The sequence below is a fragment of the Catharus ustulatus genome, chromosome 7 (genome assembly GCF_009819885.2).
Source record: "Catharus ustulatus isolate bCatUst1 chromosome 7, bCatUst1.pri.v2, whole genome shotgun sequence".
Taxonomy (NCBI): domain Eukaryota; kingdom Metazoa; phylum Chordata; class Aves; order Passeriformes; family Turdidae; genus Catharus; species Catharus ustulatus.
Genome location: NC_046227.1, coordinates 20212802 through 20234687, shown reverse-complemented (window position 1 = coordinate 20234687; position 21886 = coordinate 20212802). Strand labels below are relative to the sequence as shown.

At 36.2% G+C, this 21886-nt stretch overlaps 1 protein-coding gene across 6 annotated transcripts in view; it reads right to left on the bottom strand.

Annotated features, from left to right (window-relative positions):
• LOC116998526 (sodium channel protein type 1 subunit alpha) overlaps positions 1-21886 on the bottom strand; it is a 91965-nt gene that overhangs the window by 35219 nt on the left and 34860 nt on the right. For 3 of the 6 annotated variants that reach the window (XM_033064275.1, XM_033064274.1, XM_033064279.1), the window contains 14 exons: positions 18301-18390; positions 17391-17519; positions 16566-16657; positions 15376-15648; positions 9896-9959; positions 9385-9526; positions 9018-9224; positions 8229-8534; positions 7119-7499; positions 5818-5950; positions 4765-5003; positions 2379-2552; positions 1419-1775; positions 227-709 (listed from right to left, as the gene is read on the bottom strand). In XM_033064275.1, the coding sequence (XP_032920166.1) occupies positions 227-709; positions 1419-1775; positions 2379-2552; positions 4765-5003; positions 5818-5950; positions 7119-7499; positions 8229-8534; positions 9018-9224; positions 9385-9526; positions 9896-9959; positions 15376-15648; positions 16566-16657; positions 17391-17519; positions 18301-18390 (3070 nt within the window). Of the gene's footprint in view, positions 1-226; positions 710-1418; positions 1776-2378; positions 2553-4764; positions 5004-5817; positions 5951-7118; positions 7500-8228; positions 8535-9017; positions 9225-9384; positions 9527-9895; positions 9960-15375; positions 15649-16565; positions 16658-16755; positions 16848-17390; positions 17520-18300; positions 18391-21886 lie in introns of all 6 variants that reach the window. The other 3 variants (XM_033064276.1, XM_033064278.1, XM_033064277.1) reach the window with 3 other exon arrangements.

Sequence of the window (21886 nt, the reverse complement as noted above, 5' to 3'; positions counted from 1 at the left end):
GACTAATTTTTAACTCTTTCTCACACTTTTGCCCATCAAGAATTAAGTCTTCCTTTATACATTCATTTATGCTCCTCTATGAAGAAGTGTCAAAATAAATGATAAAGAATATAATATACTGGCTAATGTGAAGTAAAACAAAAAAACCCTAAAGAGTGAAACAAAATCCCCTATAACAAAGACCCTCAAAAGATCAGAGAAAAATGCAAAAAAAAAATCTAAATACCTCTTTGCTTTCTTCTAGGTCTGATTCACTACTAAATTCTTCTGTGTTTAGATTTTCAAAGTCGGATTCACCCACAGCAATGGGCACTGTCACAGTGAGGCTTGGGTTGTTTATGAATGACATGTAATCACTCTCATCAATTATGTATTTTTCCACACTGCTGCCTGTGCCTATACCACTGGTGGTTCCATTTGCATCTTTAATATAGTCATGGTCCTTGCTTAGTTCCACGGTTGTATGGTTAGAAATACAGCTATTTTTGTTGTTTAAATCTTCAAGCGGTTTGATTTCATCTAAAGCTTTCTGTTTTTTAACAAAAGCTTTTTGGATGAATTCACGTGCTTTTCTTTTCACATAATCTATGCCCTTCTGCATTCTTGCCACAGCAATCTGGAGATTGTTCATTTCATTATCATCATCTGTCACGGCAAGGTTGTCTGCACTAAATGAGCTCAAGAGCAAGGCCAAAAATAGATTCAGTACCTGCAGAAAGATTTAAAAAAAAGATGTTCTAGACTTTATTAAAAAATAACATTTATTTTATTAAAAAATGTCCTATTAGTGACATCAAAGGCTGAAATCCCAATAATTCACCATAACCAAAAAAAGTACCCATGAAAATTTTTCTCTTCTCCATAAAAACCAAGCTTCTTTCACTTAGCCTAGGTCCTCCTCACTATTCAAAAATATTCATACAATGGACTAATGTTTGTAAATGTGTCTTTAATTCCCCACAGTATAGAAATATTTTGGTGTCAAAGCCCATAATCTAAAAATGGAGTGATCAGATTTTCTGTTCAATCATTAAAAAGTTTAATTCAGCCCATCACACAAAAAAAAATTAGATTATTCAGGTGACTAATCATATGGTATAAATAATAATAAAAAAAATCCACAACAAATGGTTTATAAAGAGCCCATAAACTAAAATTATTTAGAGCACAAAATATTTTCAAAGAGCCAAAAGTGAAATTAGACCCATTCTTAAGTGCCCACTCTGACATTCTTAGGATTCTGACATGGCAGAATATTTTGTTCTCTATCCAAAAAAGCTCTTAAGCTTAACTTTAAGCATTTCTTGAAACCACCTGCTTAAGTGCTTTGTTGAAGCAGAGCCAGAGCACTTAGTTCACTTCAGGACTGAGACCAGCCTCTTGCCAAATCATTTTTTGTTAACACTTTGATTACATACCACTAGGTTTCCAATCACCATGACCATCATGAAGACTGTAAGGCACATGGCTTGGCCTGCAACCTCCATGCAGTCCCACATTGTTTCTATCCATTCTCCACACAGCACTCGGAATACAATCAGGAAGGAGTGGAAAAAATCTTGCATGTGCCAGCGAGGAAGCACACAGTCACTTGCAATTTTGCAGACACATTCCTTGTAATTTTTCCCAAACAGCTGCATCCCAACCACAGCGAAAATGAACACAATGATGGCCAGCACCAGGGTCAGATTCCCCAGAGCTCCCACGGAATTACCAATGATTTTTATCAACATATTTAGCGTTGGCCAAGATTTTGCCAATTTGAAAACTCGCAACTGGAAGGAAAGAAAAATATTGTTAGGAGAACCAGAAAGACACAAGGCATTTTAAAGTTAATTTGTGGAAGGATGTTGCCACAAAATATGTCTTTAATTGGACTCTTCAGAGACTATCATCTTGTCTAAAAGCATGAAGATGGAAATGTCCCTCAACAAAGATTTGTAAAATTGTAATTTGATGTTGTCAAAGCATAGCTTTTACTGATGGCCAAAGAAGCTACTAAAACTTAAAATCTAGGGTTCACCTGTTAAAATCATCTGGACAACTTTTCAACTGGTATTTGTAGAGAACTGTTCCTGTGATGCCAATCAGAGCATAATAGCTCTAGTGAGTCAGTTTTTTTCTGCAGAGTGGGGTGTTTAAAGTATGTATAACAATGGATACATTGGAAGTGTGCCTAGGGCACTCACTGCTATCTGTTTGGATCTCTATCAATTCCCATTGAAGACTGTAAGACACCCAAATCAGTAAGGACTTGTGCTAATGAAACTGTCCTCAGGATCAGTATCATGGCAAACATCAAGGACATTTTTAAGAGAAAAATAAAATTGTTTTAATTAAGCCATATTGAAAAATCAGCACAATTGAAATATATTTACCAATCTGAATGATCGAAGAACTGATAGTCCTTCCACATCTGCAAGACCAAGTTCAACCAAGCTAAGTGTTACAATAAAACCATCAAAAATATTCCAACCTTCCTGGAAATAATAGTAAGGATCCATTGCAATTATCTTGAGAAACATTTCTGCTGTGAAGATTCCAGTGAAGACCTGAGTTCAAAGGGCAGTTAGTTATTTCATTGTGAAACATAATGCTACAGATCTAGTTGTTGTCTAGGTTTTTAATTCAAGCTATGCCTTATCTAAAAGCAAGACTTAAAAATAGTTACATCTACTGTAGTGATTTATTATGCTCACCTTCCCATAACAAGTGTCAGAAATTAATTAAATTAATTAAATTTTTTACTAAAAAAATTACATAAACTTCTGTTTTATAATAGTTAAAATCCAATTTCAACTTGCTAACAACACAGACTTTCTCATGTACTGTACAGTGTACAAATTTGATTTTCAGAACATAAACCAGAATGTTTTCCAAGAAATTATATGGTCTATCTCTTTCCTGGTATACAAATTACAGATGAGGCCAAATCTAAGACTGCAGGGGGTGCAGCTTATTGCCTGCTATGGCCTGTGATTCAGTTGTGCTGTGATTATCTACACCAGATAAAAAAATGGTATATTATAATATATCTCAGTTGATACAGCAACTTATACATTATAAAGTACTGAGGTACAACAATTTCCTGAAGCTGAGTAACTTCCAGCTGTGTGTGCCCAGCAAGTTCAGCAAAGTTGGTTGGCTCAAACACTTCGATGTCAGGAATAAAAGAGTATTTAAGAAGGCATTTTTAACAAAGTACTGCTGGTAGTGGTTTCTCATCATGAATTTCTATGCTGAATGAAGTAGGAATTATATTTAAGACCCACCAAAGTAATAACCCTGAGTAGCTTTGAGAGAAGTCTTGGGAGAATTCCTTCTAGGATAGGAATGTACTAAAGCCACCATTAAAAACTGCTTCAGCCCTGCTCCGAAATGTTTTTTTTGTTTGCTTTTTTGGTGTTTGTTTGTTTGTTTTTGTTTTGATAACCCATTTTCCAGGAAGCTGAAAACAAAATAGGACAGCTAAAGAGAATAATCTAAGTGGGATAACCAGGTGACAGGGAAGAAGAGTCTGACTTGCTCTGCCTAGGAACACCAATACTCAAGATAGATTGTTACAGTCTTTAAATACACGCAAGATACAAACACCAGAGAGGGAAAGGCTACCAATTTTTAAGATACAGGATTGGAACTCCTGAGAAAGACATAGGAAGGATGCAGTTTGAAACGCTGACTTAGGTTCCTAACAATCGGAACAGCACAAGCAGCTTTGTTCTCTCACACCCTCTTTGTAGTTAGAGGTACATCAAGATTTATATGGAATTTTCTTGGTTGGAAAACAAATGTATAAAATGCTACAATACAAGATTTTACATTTTATTCAGAAACAAAGGTTCAAATTTCCCTTATTTTAAGTTTAGGAAAATCAGTTGTGCAATTTTTTATTCATTCTCCCTCCTAAATTCTATATTAGTTATTTAAATGATCTATTTGTTCCTCATTAAAAAACAAGGATTATTAAAAATCACATTATAAGAAATCAATTCTTAAAGTAAGAGATAAAGTAGGACTGTAGCTGCAGATACTTCTATGTGATCAAACCTGTCAGTTCAAAAGCATGAGAGCTACAAAAAGTTAACTCATGAAATCTTTAATAATTTATCTTTTTGAAACAGAGAGAAAGGAAGAAAATGCAGCTGACAACATAAGGAAAATATATCTTACTAATTATCAGAGGATAAAAACAATAATAAATAGGGGACGAAAAAGTACTGCAGGATATTTTTTACATAAAGCATAGAAAGAAAACAATTCACTTATCCATATAAAAAGACTTGCAGGAGAAAATTCTAGAAATGATTTTTAAGTGATCTTTTAGCTATTGTAAGTTTCTTCTTAGGAAACAGCAATTAAAAACACATTCATAAATGTAAATATTTATATTTTATTGATTAAGAAATTAACACTGCATTTATTTGCATTGTGTCTTTCATGGAAGCAATGCATTTCCTGGTTTAGCAGTTACACAAATCAAACTCTGCTTAAGATGGACTTTACTTAATGTAGCATTGGAACCAATTTTTAAATTTTTAATTTGGTTTTGCAGAACACAGCAGTGATATTGATTTTACAGTATCCTAAGCTACATGAGTCAGGGTTAACAGTCAAATTTCCAGAAATGTTCTGATATGTATATCTGAAGGCCAATAAATTTCCAAAAAGCTGTTAAAACTTTTTCTTTCAGTTAAAACTTTTTCTTTCAGTTATTACAGGCATATTTCCTTCCAAATAATGAACATAAAACCCCAACAAACTTACCAGATTTCCAACTGAAAGTACATTATTGAATTCGTCGGTCATCGGATAATGTTCCATAGCCATGAAGAGTGTATTTAAAACAATGCAAATTGTAATAGCCAGGTCAACAAACGGGTCCATTACCACTAAGTTGACAATATGCTTAACTTTTAACCAATGAGGACTGCAGTCCCAGATCAAGAAAATATTTGCAAATTTATACCAACATGGTGGACATTTCTGTCTTGATTCTTCAAGTTCTGTGGGGAAAAGAAAGTTTACATATGTAACTATGTGATTTCTCTAACATTCCTCCTTGCAATATGAATTGTACCAATCAAGTTTTCAGTCTGTAGTGGGAGTGATTAACATCCTTTAAGCCCCTATTCCACAGAGTTTTTGAGGAAAGTCTTTAAAAATTGCTGTCCAATAAATTTGCTATGTTCAAAACTTACCAGTCACGCACAACTTCTTTGTATTCCAACCACTGCGCCAATCAGCATCAATTTATGCATCAGTTTGTATTATGTATTTAATTTCTCCTTGATTACACTTCAGTTTGTTTCTCCCACCTACTGTTCTAGTATGTAAATATTTTTATTCTGAAATTTGTAGCATTTAAGGGAAAATTTTCATTCCTAACTCAAGAAAAAAAATCCCATTTTGATCACCTAAAATAGCTTTATAGAATAACTGAATAAATATAACTGCAAAAATGCATATATATTTTAACAATAGTTGCATATGTTTGAAAAATATTCAGTGGTTTTTTTGTGTCCAATAATACATTTTTAATTACTATGCAGAAGCATCCACTCAGTTATGACCATGCATATGAGTTAGATGGTGATAAAACAATGAGATAGAAAAGCTTCCTTATGTAATAACTTTAATGCTTAGTTATGTAATAACCTTAATAAATAAAGAGCTTTGAGTTTACTGATAAATATATGTCAGTTTGTTGGATGTTATCTGTACTTAAGCTATTTTAAATCTCTTTTCAAGTTTCAACTCAAATTTTCAGAAATCCATAGGAAAAACAGGATTAAATATTAAGCTATGCATAGCACAGACCTTCCACAGTGTTTGTGAGGATGCTAGCAATACTCATGGCTCTTTCCCTTAAAGCTGGATCTTCCAGGAAGTCCATGGAAACATGCAAAGAACCTGATATTCTCTTCCTCATTTCTGGTTCTGTCGTGGTGCCCTATACAGAGAACAACAGTAGGTAAGACCAGGTTGAAGAAACAACCAGATAAGCAAATACTACAAAAGCCTGTTAGTAGTGTCTTAGCTCGGACACGTGCTCCGTGCACTTCATATTTTATCATGTCGGACTTTTATTACTTTTTAGTACGTTTTAAATAATTTTAGGAAGGTATTAGATCATAGGTACCTACAGTTCAAGGTTGAGAGCTTATTTACTTAATTTTTGGTTTTTTTCCCTTCAAGATATGAAAACTTTAAACATTTAAACAAATTGAAACAAATAGAAAAGGGTTGAGTTCAAAATCTTGAACAAAATTTTTCCAATTGTAATTTTTTTCCTCACTCCCACTGACAGAATACTCTGGCATTTGTATAACAGTCTTTTCCTTTAATCCAACTTTAGCAAGTAAGAAAAGTCTGACTTCCTCATGCTTCCTCATGCTAGTACTTTTTAGCAGTCTGAGTAGACAGATTTGGACTAAACAAGAATTTTTTTTGAGACATTTTCTCTTACCTTGTGTATGGTAAGAGAATGGCAGCAATATGTGCTGCACATATGTTCACACAGATATTTGCATTTTTGGAAATACGTATTGAAGTGTGATCTTCCAATGTTGTCTATACTGCAATACTCCACCAGAAATGGATGGAAATATATCGGAATGAGAAATAAGTGGTAATAAGGAATTGACAACTTCCTTACATTTTTAACCAGGTTGATAAGGAAGAATGATATCAAAATTAACTAATAATGCTAATTTTGATAGTGGCAATACAGCATCATATTGACTGCAGTTCTGTAACATTTTTGTATAATATTTTCCATTGTATACCAACTACAATAGCTAAATGGACTTTTAGATTAGCTAAAGGCAAGTATGGCACAGTAGTACAGTGAAGCAGAGCATTTTAATGAATGTGTATGTTATTATTTTATTACTTGGAAACTGTGACTTGCATTTGTTAGTCATGAGAATCTTTGTAAGTAAATGCTTAGGTTGCAAACCTATCTTAGTTGTTTTATATACTAAACATTTTACAAGATGCAGGAGGCATTCACAGCTTGACCAACCAGGAAGCATTGCCAAGGGTTCCATTCTGTGGAAAACACTGGCTGGTGCAGTAAGAGAAGGCCACCATGCCTAAGCTATTTAAAACTTTCTTACATTGTCATCAGTAGCTGGTTTATCTATTATCACCTCTGGCAGAAGCTGTCCAACAGGCGATGTAGGAACAGATGGTCCACCAACCAGGGAAACCACCCCATTGCAATCCACAGTGCTGTGCATCTTCCCATTCACTGGAAACACTGCCAGCATCCTGGATGACCTACTGGCCTGGCTGATGTTACTGTTGCGCCGTTCGCCGTGTCTGCGCGGCACAAAGAGAGAATCTCTTCTGCTGTCATTGTCTTCAAAAGTGCTGTGCTCATCATCAGCAAAGTCATTTTCTGATCCCACATCCTTTGCTCGACCTCTGAAGCTGAAAAGACTTGTTCTGCTGTTGCGCCTCGGGGAAAACAGGGAGCCACGAATGCTCAGCAAAGACTGCAGGCAAACAAAATATGTGATTATTAGCTGAAATCCTCAAACTTAACACTGTTATTAGATAGGCACTGGTTTTCTTTTTTTCTTAAATGAGAGTAACTGTATTACCTGGAAGGTACATGTTGCTGTGAAATTTTTGTATGTATTTTATTAGGGATATATTTTGAAGATAGAAGTATCACTATTCATGGATTCTTAAGGCAAAACCAGTGCTGAACTCCTTTTTCAGCTAAAGTTGTCAAATAGATTGGTTGCAAAATTCCCACCAAGAAAAAAAAGGAAGTCCATATATGCACTTTGTTTCATGTATGAAGCATCTTGCCCATAGTGAACAAACATTGGTTCAAACATCATTGAAACAAGAGGAAAATGTGAGGTTATTATAACAGAAAAATACTGTAGCATTTTAACAAGTCTAGATAATATAGAATCATGCTAAAAAGAACCCTAGATAATCAATCAATCAGAGAATATTTTAATATTATTTTTAAATAATCCTATTAGAAAAACAGAGATATGATGTTACATTTAATTAATACAAGGCAATCCAGCAGCTAGAGCACTTCCTCTCAAGGACTAGCAACACTGATTAAGGTAATAAAAGTATCAATATTTCCTTTGTTTATGCAGTAGCATCATATTACTGTACTTCAGAAAGACTAAAGTAGTTTTGCAATAGCCTATCATGCTTTAAATATAAGCTTTTACGAAAAAAACTATAGGCAGTACCTGATGTGGAGAAGAATACTTCTTTTCATATGTCAGTCTATTGCCCTCAATAGACAACCGGAAGCCTTTCCTTCTGATGCTGTCTTCTGATTCAGACTTGTGAAATTCATCATCATCTTTTTCCTCTCCTCCAGACTGCTCTTTCTGTTTCCTTTTTTTCCTTCTATTTCTCCTCTCTTTTGCACTCTTTGAGCTCAATTTTGACGCATCTGAGGAACTTTCTGAGAGCCCTCCTGCTTCTCCTCCAGCACTGGGCTCCCTGGACTCTGCAGATGCTGTTACTGCTGATGCTGTCACTGCTGCTGCCTGCCATGATGCAGAAGGAATTCATGTCACTGAGCAAACCACATAATGTTTTCCTTTCTCTAATTTACTTATACATAATTTCTACTCCAAAAGTCTCAGATCTTAATACTTTCTATCGGCTACCCTCTCCCTAGGTTTTTATTCTAAGTATTATTAATCAATTGACTCAAGATATGTGTTGGTCATAGATTTCTCTCATCCTTCATGAATAAATTTTAAATGCAGAAGTCTACCAGAAGGTGTTAATGACACTAAACTAGAAAAACATAGTGAATAACCTATACCTAGTTTTGAATATTCCTTCTTGTTGGCTGCATTATTCACAATACCCTTCTTCAGTGCAGAATAGAAAACCTCTGAACTAGCTCTGTCACTGAAAGACCAACCGGGTGCTTTATATTTCCAATTTCAGAAATTAGAAGTTGAATATCTCTACTAAACTCACTTCCTTACAGTCCTGCATTACTACACCATAAGTGATACCTGTGCTGCTTCTTGCTGCTTCTTCAGTTGTTCCAGCATCTGTTGAAATTCTGCCTCTTTCTGCTCTGCTTCTTCCAGGGTTGCTTGATTCTGTTCTTCATAAGCCATGGCGACCACAGCCAGGATCAGGTTTATCAGATAGAAAGAGCCCAGAAAAATCACCAGAACAAAAAATATCATGTATGTCTTCCCAGCAGCACGAAGAGTCTGGAAATAATAATACATTTATAATCAATGTATTATACATATATCTTAACAGAAGTTCTGTTTTTCTGATTATTAAAATTCAGATAAGAAAATTTATTCTAGTACTTTTGCACCACTGATACAAATATATTTGGTCTATTTTCCATTAAAAATTTCTCACCAATTGATAAAGGTTTTCCCAGAAGTCCTGAGTCATCAGTCGAAACAGTGACAAGAAAGCCCAGCTGAAGGTGTCAAAACTTGTGTACCCATAGTTGGGGTTTCTGCCAGCTTTCACGCAAGTATATCCTTCTGGGCACTGCCTACAAAGACAAACTGTACATTACCTATTTAGTAATTTTAATATTATCCACTGGATGTTAGTGCACTCATATGTGCAGCCAGAACTGTAAAATAACATGTTTTGCCAGGTTTCCTCATCAGATATTCCTCTTCCTGTTACTTATAAACCAGGCAGGAACTATACTAATACTAAATTACTCATTCAATTAACAAACATCCAGTTTATCCACTGGGCTCTGATCAGGAACACAGATCCTAAGCTCAGTGTAAAAGCCTTTCTTATCTGAAAAGAAGTGGTGACTCAAAATAAGCCCCACTCAAACTGCACATCTACAGAATGTGGATCTAATTTCTACACAGTGCAATAATATGATGAAATTTGGTCTTACCCAGCATCAGAGCTATTTCCACAAAGCAGAGCATCGTTTTGCCCCTCCAGAAAATAAAAATGACCTGTTTCAAAAAGAATTTTAAAAATTATAAAATTAAAAATACAGCCATTATCTCTAAAAGTTTTAAGGTGGTTTGTGATCTAATTTTAAACAAGCAGTGTTATTTTCTCAGCAGGACAACAACTTTAGAGTAAATTACATTATGAATTTCATTTAGTGCTGTCGCTCACAGTTCTCATTGGTAAAATGCCAAAATTTACTAAAAATTCTGTCAAATGCTTCTGGATGTGGATTCCCCCTTTTGTCTGATCACTGAACTAAATCATGCTTTATGAAATAATGTACAGTTGTTTATTAAAATAATTACAAGCTATCTGAAAAAATATTGTCGTAATTTCTTCAAAACCTTCTGATCAGTATTGCCAGGGGTTTCAGTTTGTTTGTGCTCACAAGCACTTGTGACAGTTATCTAATAAGTAAACCTGCAAAAACCCGTCCAGTGTCAGTGGCTCTGATGGTCATGGGTGTACACACACTGCAGCTGTTGCCCTCTGAAGGCCTGGCATACATGTATATTTAACTCAGACATAATTACTGCAGCAGTCACAACTTCTTAAAGTAAGATTTTAAGAGTACATGACAAAATTATTGAAAACTTTAGTAAAATAAATTGGTAATTTCCACCAAGTCAACCTGTTACCAGTCATCCGATAGCCTGTACAGTAAGGCTGTAGTTAAGTGACATTTTAGATGGTTTAAATAACAAAGACATTAACCTATCTCTTCTTACAAGAACAAAGAGATGAGCAGAACGTTGTGCTTATTAAGATTCATCTTGACTGTATCCTTGAGAAGTGTTTTTCTTTTCCCCCTCAAAGCAGATACCTACAGTCTTGACTGCTAGTCTTGATTTTTGGAAGAACTATCGCAGGAGAAGCTTCTCCAGTAATGACAGTCTCCCTTTCGATCACAAATGGTTTTCATACAGGGTCAGACCATATATCACATTTCTGATGGAATCCAAAAACACTGCCTTAGGCTGTCTGTAGGGACAGGACAGGGACAATGGTGATGGTGCTCTGAGCCCCTCCCTAGCTCAACACTTCTGAATCATAGCAGCTTCAGAATTAAGGTGGTACTTTTTTTGCTTCCTGAAATTTGAACCCCATGTTGGATTTCTTTTCCATTTAATTGTCCTGTTAGATTCCCTTAAAATGATATAATTTGAAAAGGAGTGCAGGTTGAGTTTAAACTTGACTTTGCCTGTGCTGCCCAAGCCAGGCTACGACAGATACTAATGAACTCTGAGTGTGAGCACGTGTCACAAGCTGCTGGCTCAGCACCTATTGATTTGCTGCAAGAAGGGACACAGCACCTGGGCCAGATGCATCACTCCATCCTGTGAGCAAAATTCACCATTTAGGAAAAATGAGTCTTTAAGCTGTATGTAGGCCTTGTTCCAACACTTTGCAAGGGGCTCATTTTCAGTCTATGATGTATCTGCATCTCACAGGGAACAACCTCCTGTGCTGTGCCAATTGCACAGCCCTGTGTGTGGCTGCTGTCACTCTGGGCTGGTGTGCATTGCAGAGCTGCTCTGTGCTAAAACACAGCTGTAAACAGAAAGCTGACAAGATGCTGGCTACAGCTGACCCTTAGGAAGCAAATCTTATTCTGCCTTAGGTCAGCTAATCATGATTAAAACATGCTGGAACATAACAGCTTGTTGGGAAGAATTCAAACCTGCCTTGATATGGTTTACATGAAGCAGTCAGTCCTGATCAGCTGTGCACCAGTTGAGCTGAACGGCTACAACAGATCTGCATTCAGGTTCTGTGCTTCAGATAAGATGTGCTCTGCAAGGGTGCTGTACTTGCCAGCTCCTTGCCAGAAACTAGAGCCCCACAGGCTTTCTCTGAGTGTACTGACACACTTGGGCAAGTGCTCAAAATATTACTGTGACAGGAAAATTTTTATAACACACAAGCTGAGCAGTATAAGTATGTACCTCTATCCAGATGAAAAACTTGGAATTGTGTTTTACCTAAGTGAAGTGAAAAATTCCTCATTACACCAATGGTGTAAGTTTTGCTCCTCTTTAATTGATTGGGAAATAGGAAAAGCTCCCTGTTCGGTGAGCATCTAACTTCAAGCAAGATTAAAGCTGTTTGATTGAGCATAGGCTTTAATAGAAAAGCACAGAGAATAACTGGTATTTCATAAAATAGATTCTGAGATGCTTTTCCTTAGAAAAAAAATTGCTTATGGAAAGCTTGTTAATACAAACCTCAGCTTATCTGAAACCAAGTGTATCCAAACTCTTATATTGGGAAAAAAAAATGGGGGTAAAAAAAGAGTGCTTGACTCATTAATACCAGGAATGTTTACATAAAAACCCTCAAAATGGTGACTCCAAAAATGAGCTCAGTGTCAAAATTAGGACTTACATGCCTTTTTCCACATAGCATACACAACTAATGGCATAATAACTTCCATAATTCCTACAGAAGACACTGCTATTGCACTCCTCTGAGTTGCAGGTAAAGAACTGCCCTGTGAAGCAGCTGGTTTTTGTATCTTGTCTGCCCACCCACACACAAAAAGAGAGCAGGAAGCTGTAAGAAGATAATTTTTCTTTTTGAAACTGCTGGTAAGCAAGGACAACCTTATTAACTTCATAATAAGACTTGTAATTGCATTATAAATTTCATAATACATATGAAATTCTGTAAATATACCAAAGGTTCATGTAGCCATTCAATAAAGTACTTCCTGGAACCAATTCAATTGAGCTTTATTTTCAGAGGGCTTCAGGTCTTCTTTAAATCAAATGAAATCAGAACTCAAGTTTATAAATTCTTTGTTTAAAAGTCAGGAAATTAAGTTTGGCCTTGAAGTCTAGGTCTTCATTAGGAGACTGCTTAGTCTGTCATACTCCATTGCATGGGATCTCCATGAATTCACATGTTCAAGTAAACTGAGTTGCACAAAAAGATTGGTTTAAGAAATTCAGATGGAAAATCCATCATAGTCATTGATTAGCTGTGTGATCACAGTTAGAAGTTGTCACTTCTATTCAAAATTTGTCTGGCCTTGACTTCAGCTACTGAATCTGTTATATCTCTGCTTGCTAGATCAAAGATATGTCTATTATGAGAATTCTGTTCCCCATGGATTTTTTTTTTAACTGTGATCAAATCACCCCTTAAACCTTCTCTTTGATATGCTAAGTAGGCTGAGCTCCTGGTCTATCTTGGTATAAAGCATGTTTTCCAACCCTTTAATCATTCTGCTCTGTTTTGAACCTCCTCCATTTTTTCAACTTTCTATCTAAATTGAACTTTATATAGTATTCCAGTAGCAACTGAAGTAATTCTAAATACAGGGGTAAATCTGTCTTCCTGGTCAATAATTTATTTATGTGAACAGGATATTATTTAGCTTTTTGGCTGCAGAGTTTTAGCCTTAATTAGTCAGTCCTGGCTGCACCAGAGTGCCTTAGGTGCCTCAGCCTCTATATTGTTAAGGGCTTTCCAATTGCACTTCTGCCTTTCATTTTCCCTGTAGCCTTACACACAAGCTCCTGTGGCAGTGTCTCCCAGAGTTTCTGTGGCACTATTTTTCCTGTGTCCTCATACTGGTCTTCATGTCACTTTTATTCTCGTGACATCACACTTGCAAACACACTATTGCCACAGCAGGTGCTCAGATGAAACAATTGTCTCTGGTGTGAGATTCGCCTGTCTTTCTCCTCCTTTTTTCTTGTTATTTGCTTGTGACTGTTGGTTTATATTAAGTGACCTAATAACATGCATGTACAAGCTTAAAAACCAGTCCTCTGTGCAGCACCTACTCTGATCAAAGGGCACTCCAATTAGTGCTAATAGCACTGTAAGAAGGAGCACGCTGTAGGGAATCTGAGGAGATGCTAATGAAAATCACAGAGATGCTATGGGAAAAGTGTTGTGATTACTGCTGCACTGGAAAGGATACCCAAGTGAGGAGACTCACCTGGAGACCCAATGACTTCTCTTTGCAGCTGGTCACTGTGATCTCTTTCCTGTATCTCTCTCCCCTTTAGTTCTTAATTTATTCCAAAAACAACTTTCACTGTTAGAGATGATGTATGGCATCATCTACAGTCTCTATGAAAACCTGTCTCAACATGAACTGTAAGCATTGATTTGTAGGATAGGTTTGTACCCTCACATTTAACTGTACTGGAAATGTATTTCTTTTATCTACTCTCAGTTTGCCAGACTGCTCTGTATCAGCAAAGCTGGTTGAAAAATCATACTTTGGGAAATTATGAAAGTGGAAAGATGCATTAAAACAATGTCTGAAGGAGTCTGTCTGGTACTCAAGGTTTTAAATAATCTAGATGATGGAAGAACTCTTTTCATATTTGGAAATGACACTGATCTGATAAGGATGGTGGTAAGTTTGAGAAAACAGTTACATTTTCAAAGGTCCAGGCCAGCTGAAGAGATGGTTTGAAAAAACCAGGGTGCTGTTCAGGCTGGAACAATAAACTGTGCAAATGCAAAGTGAGAAGTCAATGAGGTGGAAGTCTGCAAAAGATTCAGGAACAGGTAGATAAAGGCTGAACAAACTACAATTGCAAACAACAGCAATCTATATAGGATTTATAAAACAGAAGTCACTATGCTATCACTTCTTTCCTACTTTGTATGCCTTATGTGGAGTAGAAATGTCTGTATGTGGGTACTGCACTTTAAGAAGCATGCTTATGAAGAAAGGATCCAGATGAGAGATCAATATCTAGAAAATACATTGTAAGAGGAAATGGTTAACAACCTGTGTTGTTTAGTGTACAAAACAGAAAAAAAGAGGAGAGAACAGGGCATGAAAACACAATAGTCTCTAAATACTTCAGAAACTGCTATTCATGATAGGAAGGTTGTGTTTTTTGGTGACTGTGTTACAGTTTATAAGAACAAGCATTAATTTTGGCAGAAAAATCTGTTAGACCTCAACCCCTCTCAATAATAATAATAATAATAATAATAATAATAATAATAATAATAATAATAATAATAATAATTTTTTAAAAGTACAAGAATGAATGGAAGGTGAAAATACTGAGGACTTCACCACTGGACTTCTCACTGTATATCAGAAGTCTCTGATATCCGCCAGAAAGGGCATAACATGCTGCTGCTCATCTGCTTTGGAAAACAGAATGGAAAATGTTTAAGACTAGTAAGTAATTTTAAGATTCTTTTCTGTCTCAGGGGAGATGTGAATTTGGCAGATGGAGCTGAGAAAAAGAGCTATACCAAGTAGAAAGACCATGTTCCTTGTTCCTTCTTCCATGCAGGCCTTCAGAGCAGACATATGAGAAAATACTTCTCCTGTTCTGTCTTAATAAAATTTATTGTCCCTTCCCCTTCTTCCTTCTAAGAACTGGGTCAGCCACAAACTACTTCTGTGAGAATTCTTCAGACAATACTTACTTTCATCTTCAATGTACCCCTTCCAGTCAAACGGAGTCACTGTTGAATTAACCAATGTACCATTTTCACCTATGGTGCTGTTTAGCTGGGAGGTAATATTTGTTTCCAAAGTGAAATTTTCTGGAGGCCACTGGAGGCATTTATTCCTCAGGTTGCCCATGAACAGCTGCAGCCCTATCAGTGCAAATACACTCAGACAAAACACAGTCAGGATCATCACATCTGAGAGCTTCTTCACAGACTGAATCAGGGCTCCTACAATAGTCTTCAGGCCTGCAAATAGAAAGGAGGTTTTATTCTAATGTTGGAAACTTTTTCAAAGCACAAAAATGACAATGTCTCCCAGTAAAGTTACAGATTTCATGCAGAAGCCCAAATACATGATTGTAATGTCTGTGAAACAACGTTTTTGTGAAGAGCTTTTTCACTTGTGAAAATGAATAAATAGCTGAAATTTATGTCCGCTTGAAACTGTGAATGGAATGAGTTGCATATATTTCAAAACAACTTGTTTTAATGATAAAACAAGCAATTATTTTTTATTCATGCTGTACATTGATCTCACATAAACATCTTCTTTCTTTTCATTTGTCAATACATCTTGCTCCAAACCTTTGCTACTATCAGTTTTATAACATACTTTATTTAGAAGACAGTAGTAAAATGCCTGCTCAACAATAAATAGGATTAAAATTCAATGCTATAAAACTGGAAATGGTTTGGAAAATTGTAACTTTTTAAGATAATAAATCCCCCATGCAACACCCATGCTATTCTTTATTATCTTATTCCTTCATCTTCTTAGTAAGTCAACATTTCAAACAATTTTATTTTTTAGACAGAAATATTCACAACAAATACCACATAACATCATGTAGGTAGGATACACATGGGTAAGAAAACTTCAGGGTTTCTAATATTCATTGAATGAGGAGAAGAAAGCTTGACATCATACAATGCAAACCACACACACTGTGTACTGCAATGTCTCATGCAAGAATCTGTTAAACTCAAAGGCTGATTTCAAAAGGAAAGTGCTCATTTCAAAAGCAATGAATCAGAGATTTCAGGGAATTCTGATATCTTCTGATTCCTGCTTTTTCGTGGAAAGAAATAAGACTTAAATTTAAATAACATGAATTCTGTTTCAGTAAGTTAAAGTCAGCCTCAGTGTTTAACCTCGCTCTCACCTGGAATGACTGATATTGTTTTCAAAGCTCGGAGAACTCTGAATGTTCTCAACGCTGAGACATTGCCCAGGTCCACAAACTCTGTCACATATCTGTAATAGGGGAGTTCACACACAAACACAATGACAGGATAAAAAGGAACAGTTGGGAGGTAAAAGGGGCCTAACACCTTACACCAGTTACTTCTTACCTGGAATTACAGAAATAGTTTTCAAAGCTCTCAATACTCTGAAAGTTCGAAGAGCTGAAAGATTGCCTAGGTTTACAAATTCTGTTACATACCTGTAGGATTAAATCACAGTTATTCAGAATTGAGGCAGAGCTTATACTACTTACTTGGGTCTTTCATCAAGACCATTTTGGCGTTTTTAGCAAAAAATTTAAACAGCAACAGTCAGAGGTTTACCTTTCACTGCAGTTTGCCTTGCATTAATATACTTTCAGAGCCTTCAGTTAAATTAAATGTCTCTGAAGTGAATTGCACTGATTTTATTTTGAAAGCCTAAAATTTATCTAGACTAGATTGGTAAGTTTGGAGAATGAAGTCAAAGGGAAGCTTCTTTTCTGCTCAGAAAAAAAAAAAAATAAAAAAAATAAAAGAAAAAAAGCAGGACATGAAATTAGCCTCTCTAATACTAGCTGTACTAATGGCTTCTGCAGTATTTATGTTTACCTCAAAATATGCATTTTTGAAAGTGAAAATTGTTTTAGACAAAAGTAAGTCCATAAAAGAATTTCCATTTAACAAATTGGTATGTATTGATACTAATTTCATGCCCTTTTTGCCCTTCTCTTTCCAAGAAAAAGCAAAAAACAAGAACTTACGCAAAGGTAATGACAGTGAAATCAAGCCAGTTCCATGGATCTCGAAGAAAAGTAAAATCTTCCAAGCAAAAGCCCCTTGCAATGATTTTTATTAGCGACTCAAATGTGTAAATGCCAGTGAACGTATACCTGAAAAACAGAAGAAAATTTAATCAAAACAAGTGCAATTATTTACATTGATATTCTAACAGAAATGTGATAATAAAGTGAAAGGATTTTTTATTTCACAGCTGGAGAAGGAATATAATAAATAAGCAATTTGTTCTAAAACACATTATGTTATTCAGAGATACTTGGTATTTACATGAATTAGTTGCGCTGTTGAAGTACAGCAGTCCTGATCTTGTACATATATAAAAATAAATGAATCCATCAAATACATTACATATGAAAATTTATAGGTGACATTCAGTTTAAAAGTAAGCATGACTAGGTCCTTTACTGTTAAGTGAGAAAACTGTGAGTATAAGGTACTGAATACAGTCTGAGTCACTTACATGTAGAACAACTGGTATTGGCTCTAAAGAGAGAAGTGCAAGCGTGCACTGAATTCTCATTTTCACTTTAGCTTGTATGCTGCTCTTAACTATCATGAACATTTAGGTGCCCATGGTTCTGCTACTAATGCAGTGGTGTAAGGAAGGGTGAAAACACTGGGTAGGTGCTAAATCATAGAGAAAACCAGTGGAATCTCAGTAGAATACCATCTGTAAAGTATTTTCACGGTTTTTCTACCCAACTGTTCTACTAGAATGAGATTCAAATAATCATGCAACATCGCTACATGATTCAGAGAGGAAATAGTCAATGCCTCATGATAGCTCCTGCTAGCACATCTTGCACTGCAGTTACTGGCACAGTAAATCCTAGAGGAACAGACAAAGATATATTGAAATAATGTGTAACTTACTCTACATTCTTTGTCCAGTCTGGAGGGTTACTCATGGTCATAAATACGCAGTTGGTCAAAATAGTGCACATGATAAGCATGCTGAATAATGTAGGTACAGTTAAGGAAAACACAGTAGCTATTCACACATCACATCAGTCAGGGCTTAAGTACAGTAAAATATTGCCACTTAGACAAAACTTTAAACTTTGGTAAACACTGACATACACTTTGCTTAATGTCGTATTTTTCACTTTAGTACATCAGCACAGTCAGTCTGTTGAAAACACAAAATGAAACATAGTTTTATAAATATAAATAACATTTTTAAATAAAACTGTTTTTAATTGCTGAAGTGAGTGCATTCTATGTTTCCCTAGCACCATCTTAATAGTACATGCTTCTATCAGTGAAACAGAAGTCCCCAGAGAGCATGAATAGTTTTTCAGTATTAATTTTGGTCTCTCTCAAAACCCAGCCAAAGCAGTGTATCTTTTTCTATTAATGTTATAATTTGAAAATGCTTATGTACTCTGACACTGCGAAAGCCAAGACTAACAGCTCATAGGGGCTGGTTCTAGGGAGGTGGGACAATCCACTGGGGCTCCATAACATTCAGTACAATGTTCTTTGTCCACCAGATCACTGCCTGTTCAGACAGTGTAGTTCTTCCCTTTTTGTGGCAATAACCTCAATTCAAACATTTGGAAATACTGAAGTATATGAAACCAAACTAGACGAAAACCTGACTCAAAATGGCCACATGATGGCAGCAAAAAATAAGTGCTGCTACACATTTATATTAAATGGTTAACTTATTTTTCTCTAGTCATCTCTCTAAATTATGTATTCCTTAAAAGTACTTGCATCACCATAACTGGCAAAGAAAATAGTTTAATCTAAAGAAAGCTGTTTACAGCTAAACTTGTACCTGAGAGCCCAGGATTTAATTTTTTTTAATCACGTAGATAGCATTTGGTTGTTTCCTGTATATTTTTATGCCCTTGACAAAAACAAAATGAAACAAAAACCAAACCAAACCAATCAACCACTACCATGAAATCCAAACCAAGGACTCAATCCTTCACTCTAGGTGAAGGAGGAATAAGAGAAGTAGCACCACGATCTAAACTTCCCAGAAAATTGCTGCAATCATTAAGACTTTGCTTAGAGCAGCTGAAAAATTCAAACTTTAGCACATCTTTTCAATAAACACTCAAATCACAGGGAAAGAATTAGCTGCCTGATTCCCACAGACAGGTATTTGCCCTTTGCCTAAATGTCTGATCCAGCAGTGGGTATTTTGGTATATTTCAGTAAATTATTTAACTAATTTTGAAGATTATGTTGCCATACAAGCTTTGTAGAGTAAAAATTGTTCAGCGCCTTAAAATAAATTATTAGAATTCCTTACAGTGTTTGCCATCACAGTCCACAGACAGGTCTAAAGAACCTGCTTTGATTAGGAAATTCCTTTAACTATAGAGACTCCATTTTGGAATGCAAGTTGGAGATGCCTGGCTGCAGTTCCAGTTACCTCATGAAAGAGATGGAGAAGTGCAATGTGCTCTTAGGAGAGCTGAGGTTTTACCCCTGTGCAGTGTGTTGTGTGCTTTCAGCTCAGTATCATGGTACCATTCATTACAAGGGCCACAGGCAGGTTCTTGCACATTGCTCACTCTTTACAAAACTTGGCACGCCTGGGAGCCAAAAGTCACCAAAGTGCTGTTCACTCTGAAAGGCAGCAGATGCCCATTAAGGGCTAAAATACTTAGAAATATAGACTCTTACCATATCTCATATGGGAACCTCAAACTGACACATTCAAAATCTGTGCATCTCTTCTGTCCTCTCCCACATTCCGAATGATTGATTTATAAGCTTAATACTCCCTTAATTTACTATTTTATGTTCTATAACAATTCTAAAACTATACACATAGGCAAAAAAAATCTGATCTATGATGACTTCTTCACAGAAATGTTCTGCCATTGTCATGTTCTTCCTATAGGCATGCAGAGGCACCACACAGCCTCCAGCTAATCAATTACGGGAGCAGCTGAAGTCTCTTATTGCCTGTGTGCATTGGTGGAAGATGAAACAATTTGGAAAAAAACAGTCATTGCCAACTGGTTTCACAGACACCTTCTGGAAGTCAGGTCACACTGAGGAATACTGTAATTTAAGCTTCCAAAGCCTTGCACAGAATCACTTACACATTTTCTCTAGAGCACCTCCCCAATTCTAACAGAAATCTCTCATCTGCAGCTCCAGCCACTGCCACCTCCCTTTTTTTTCATTCTTGTGCTGCCTCAGTTCATGTTCTACCTTAAGTCGAGTCAGGCAGGCAAAAGGGAAAAAAAAAAAAAAAAAAAAAAAAAAAAAAAAAAAAAAAAAGCAGACTACCAGGAGATGAGTCAGCAGACAGAAACTCATGCTGCTACCAATTTCTGTATTCAGTATTACAGTAGGTACTGGCAGTGAGAATAATTGCAAAGTCTGTGAGCACTGGAAAGAGACACACTCTATTTCTCTGGAGGGCAGAAGTATCTGCTCATGTATCTGGGCACATGTGATCAGAGCACTCCACACAATGGTTCAGAGAATTTGGAGGACAGATAGATGAAATTTTTCCAATCAATGTGCCAGTTTCAGTGTGCTCAACACTTGTATTTCACACTGAAAGGCACATTTCTGTTACAAAGGCCAAAATGCCAAACACCTGCCACAAAATGTGGAGGGAATAGATTTTATCTATAAAAGTCAGAGGATTAACAAAAATAATTATCAATTCTACTCCCCATTTATTTTTGTGTAGGTAGCTAACCTTAAGCAGCTAAGGTATAAGCAGCTGAGATTTGAGCTGTAAAAGGAACATATTTAATGGCTCTTAGTTAAAATACTTTAATATTTGCAGTGTTTGTACTATAATGTATAATATAAAAAAAAGGAAATTACAGAACATGCACATCTATTCTTATGCTTTAGATTTTAAAAACCCAGTCCTATGCGTATTTCTAAGATAAAAATAGCCCCTGCAATAGTTATCTGGTTGTAAAAAGAAATCACTCCATATACTGGAAGAAAACCTCTTCCTATAATAGAGTTAAATTACACAATCAGCTCATAGATGGAAGGAAAAATACTGAAATTACATATTGTCTATTGGAATTTCTTTTGTTCTTACTGTAATCAAGACCAGCTGCATGCTCATTGAAGACAATTAGGAGAAACTTAAAACCAAGACCAAATTCAGTAACCAATATGCCAGTGAAAAGCATTACCCACAACTCAGCCAGGTGCAATATTGGAAGGTACTGTAAACCACTGCCATGTGAATAGATGAGCATTCATTGGAGGCTGCAATCTGACCGTATTTGGCTGTGTTTTCTCACCATCAACACTGCTGTGTCTTTCAGCTCCCCTAGCTACTGTCCCCAAATGCTCCCTAACTCCTCTCCAGCCTGACACCTTCCTCTTCTCTCACATTGCTTTAATGTCTCAGGAGCTCAGAGTAAAAGGTATTCGAAGCCAGCAACCACCAGCCTTGTTTCTTACTTTTTCCAAAGACCTAGAAAATTCTGCCAGCAGTCTCTATTAATAAGAC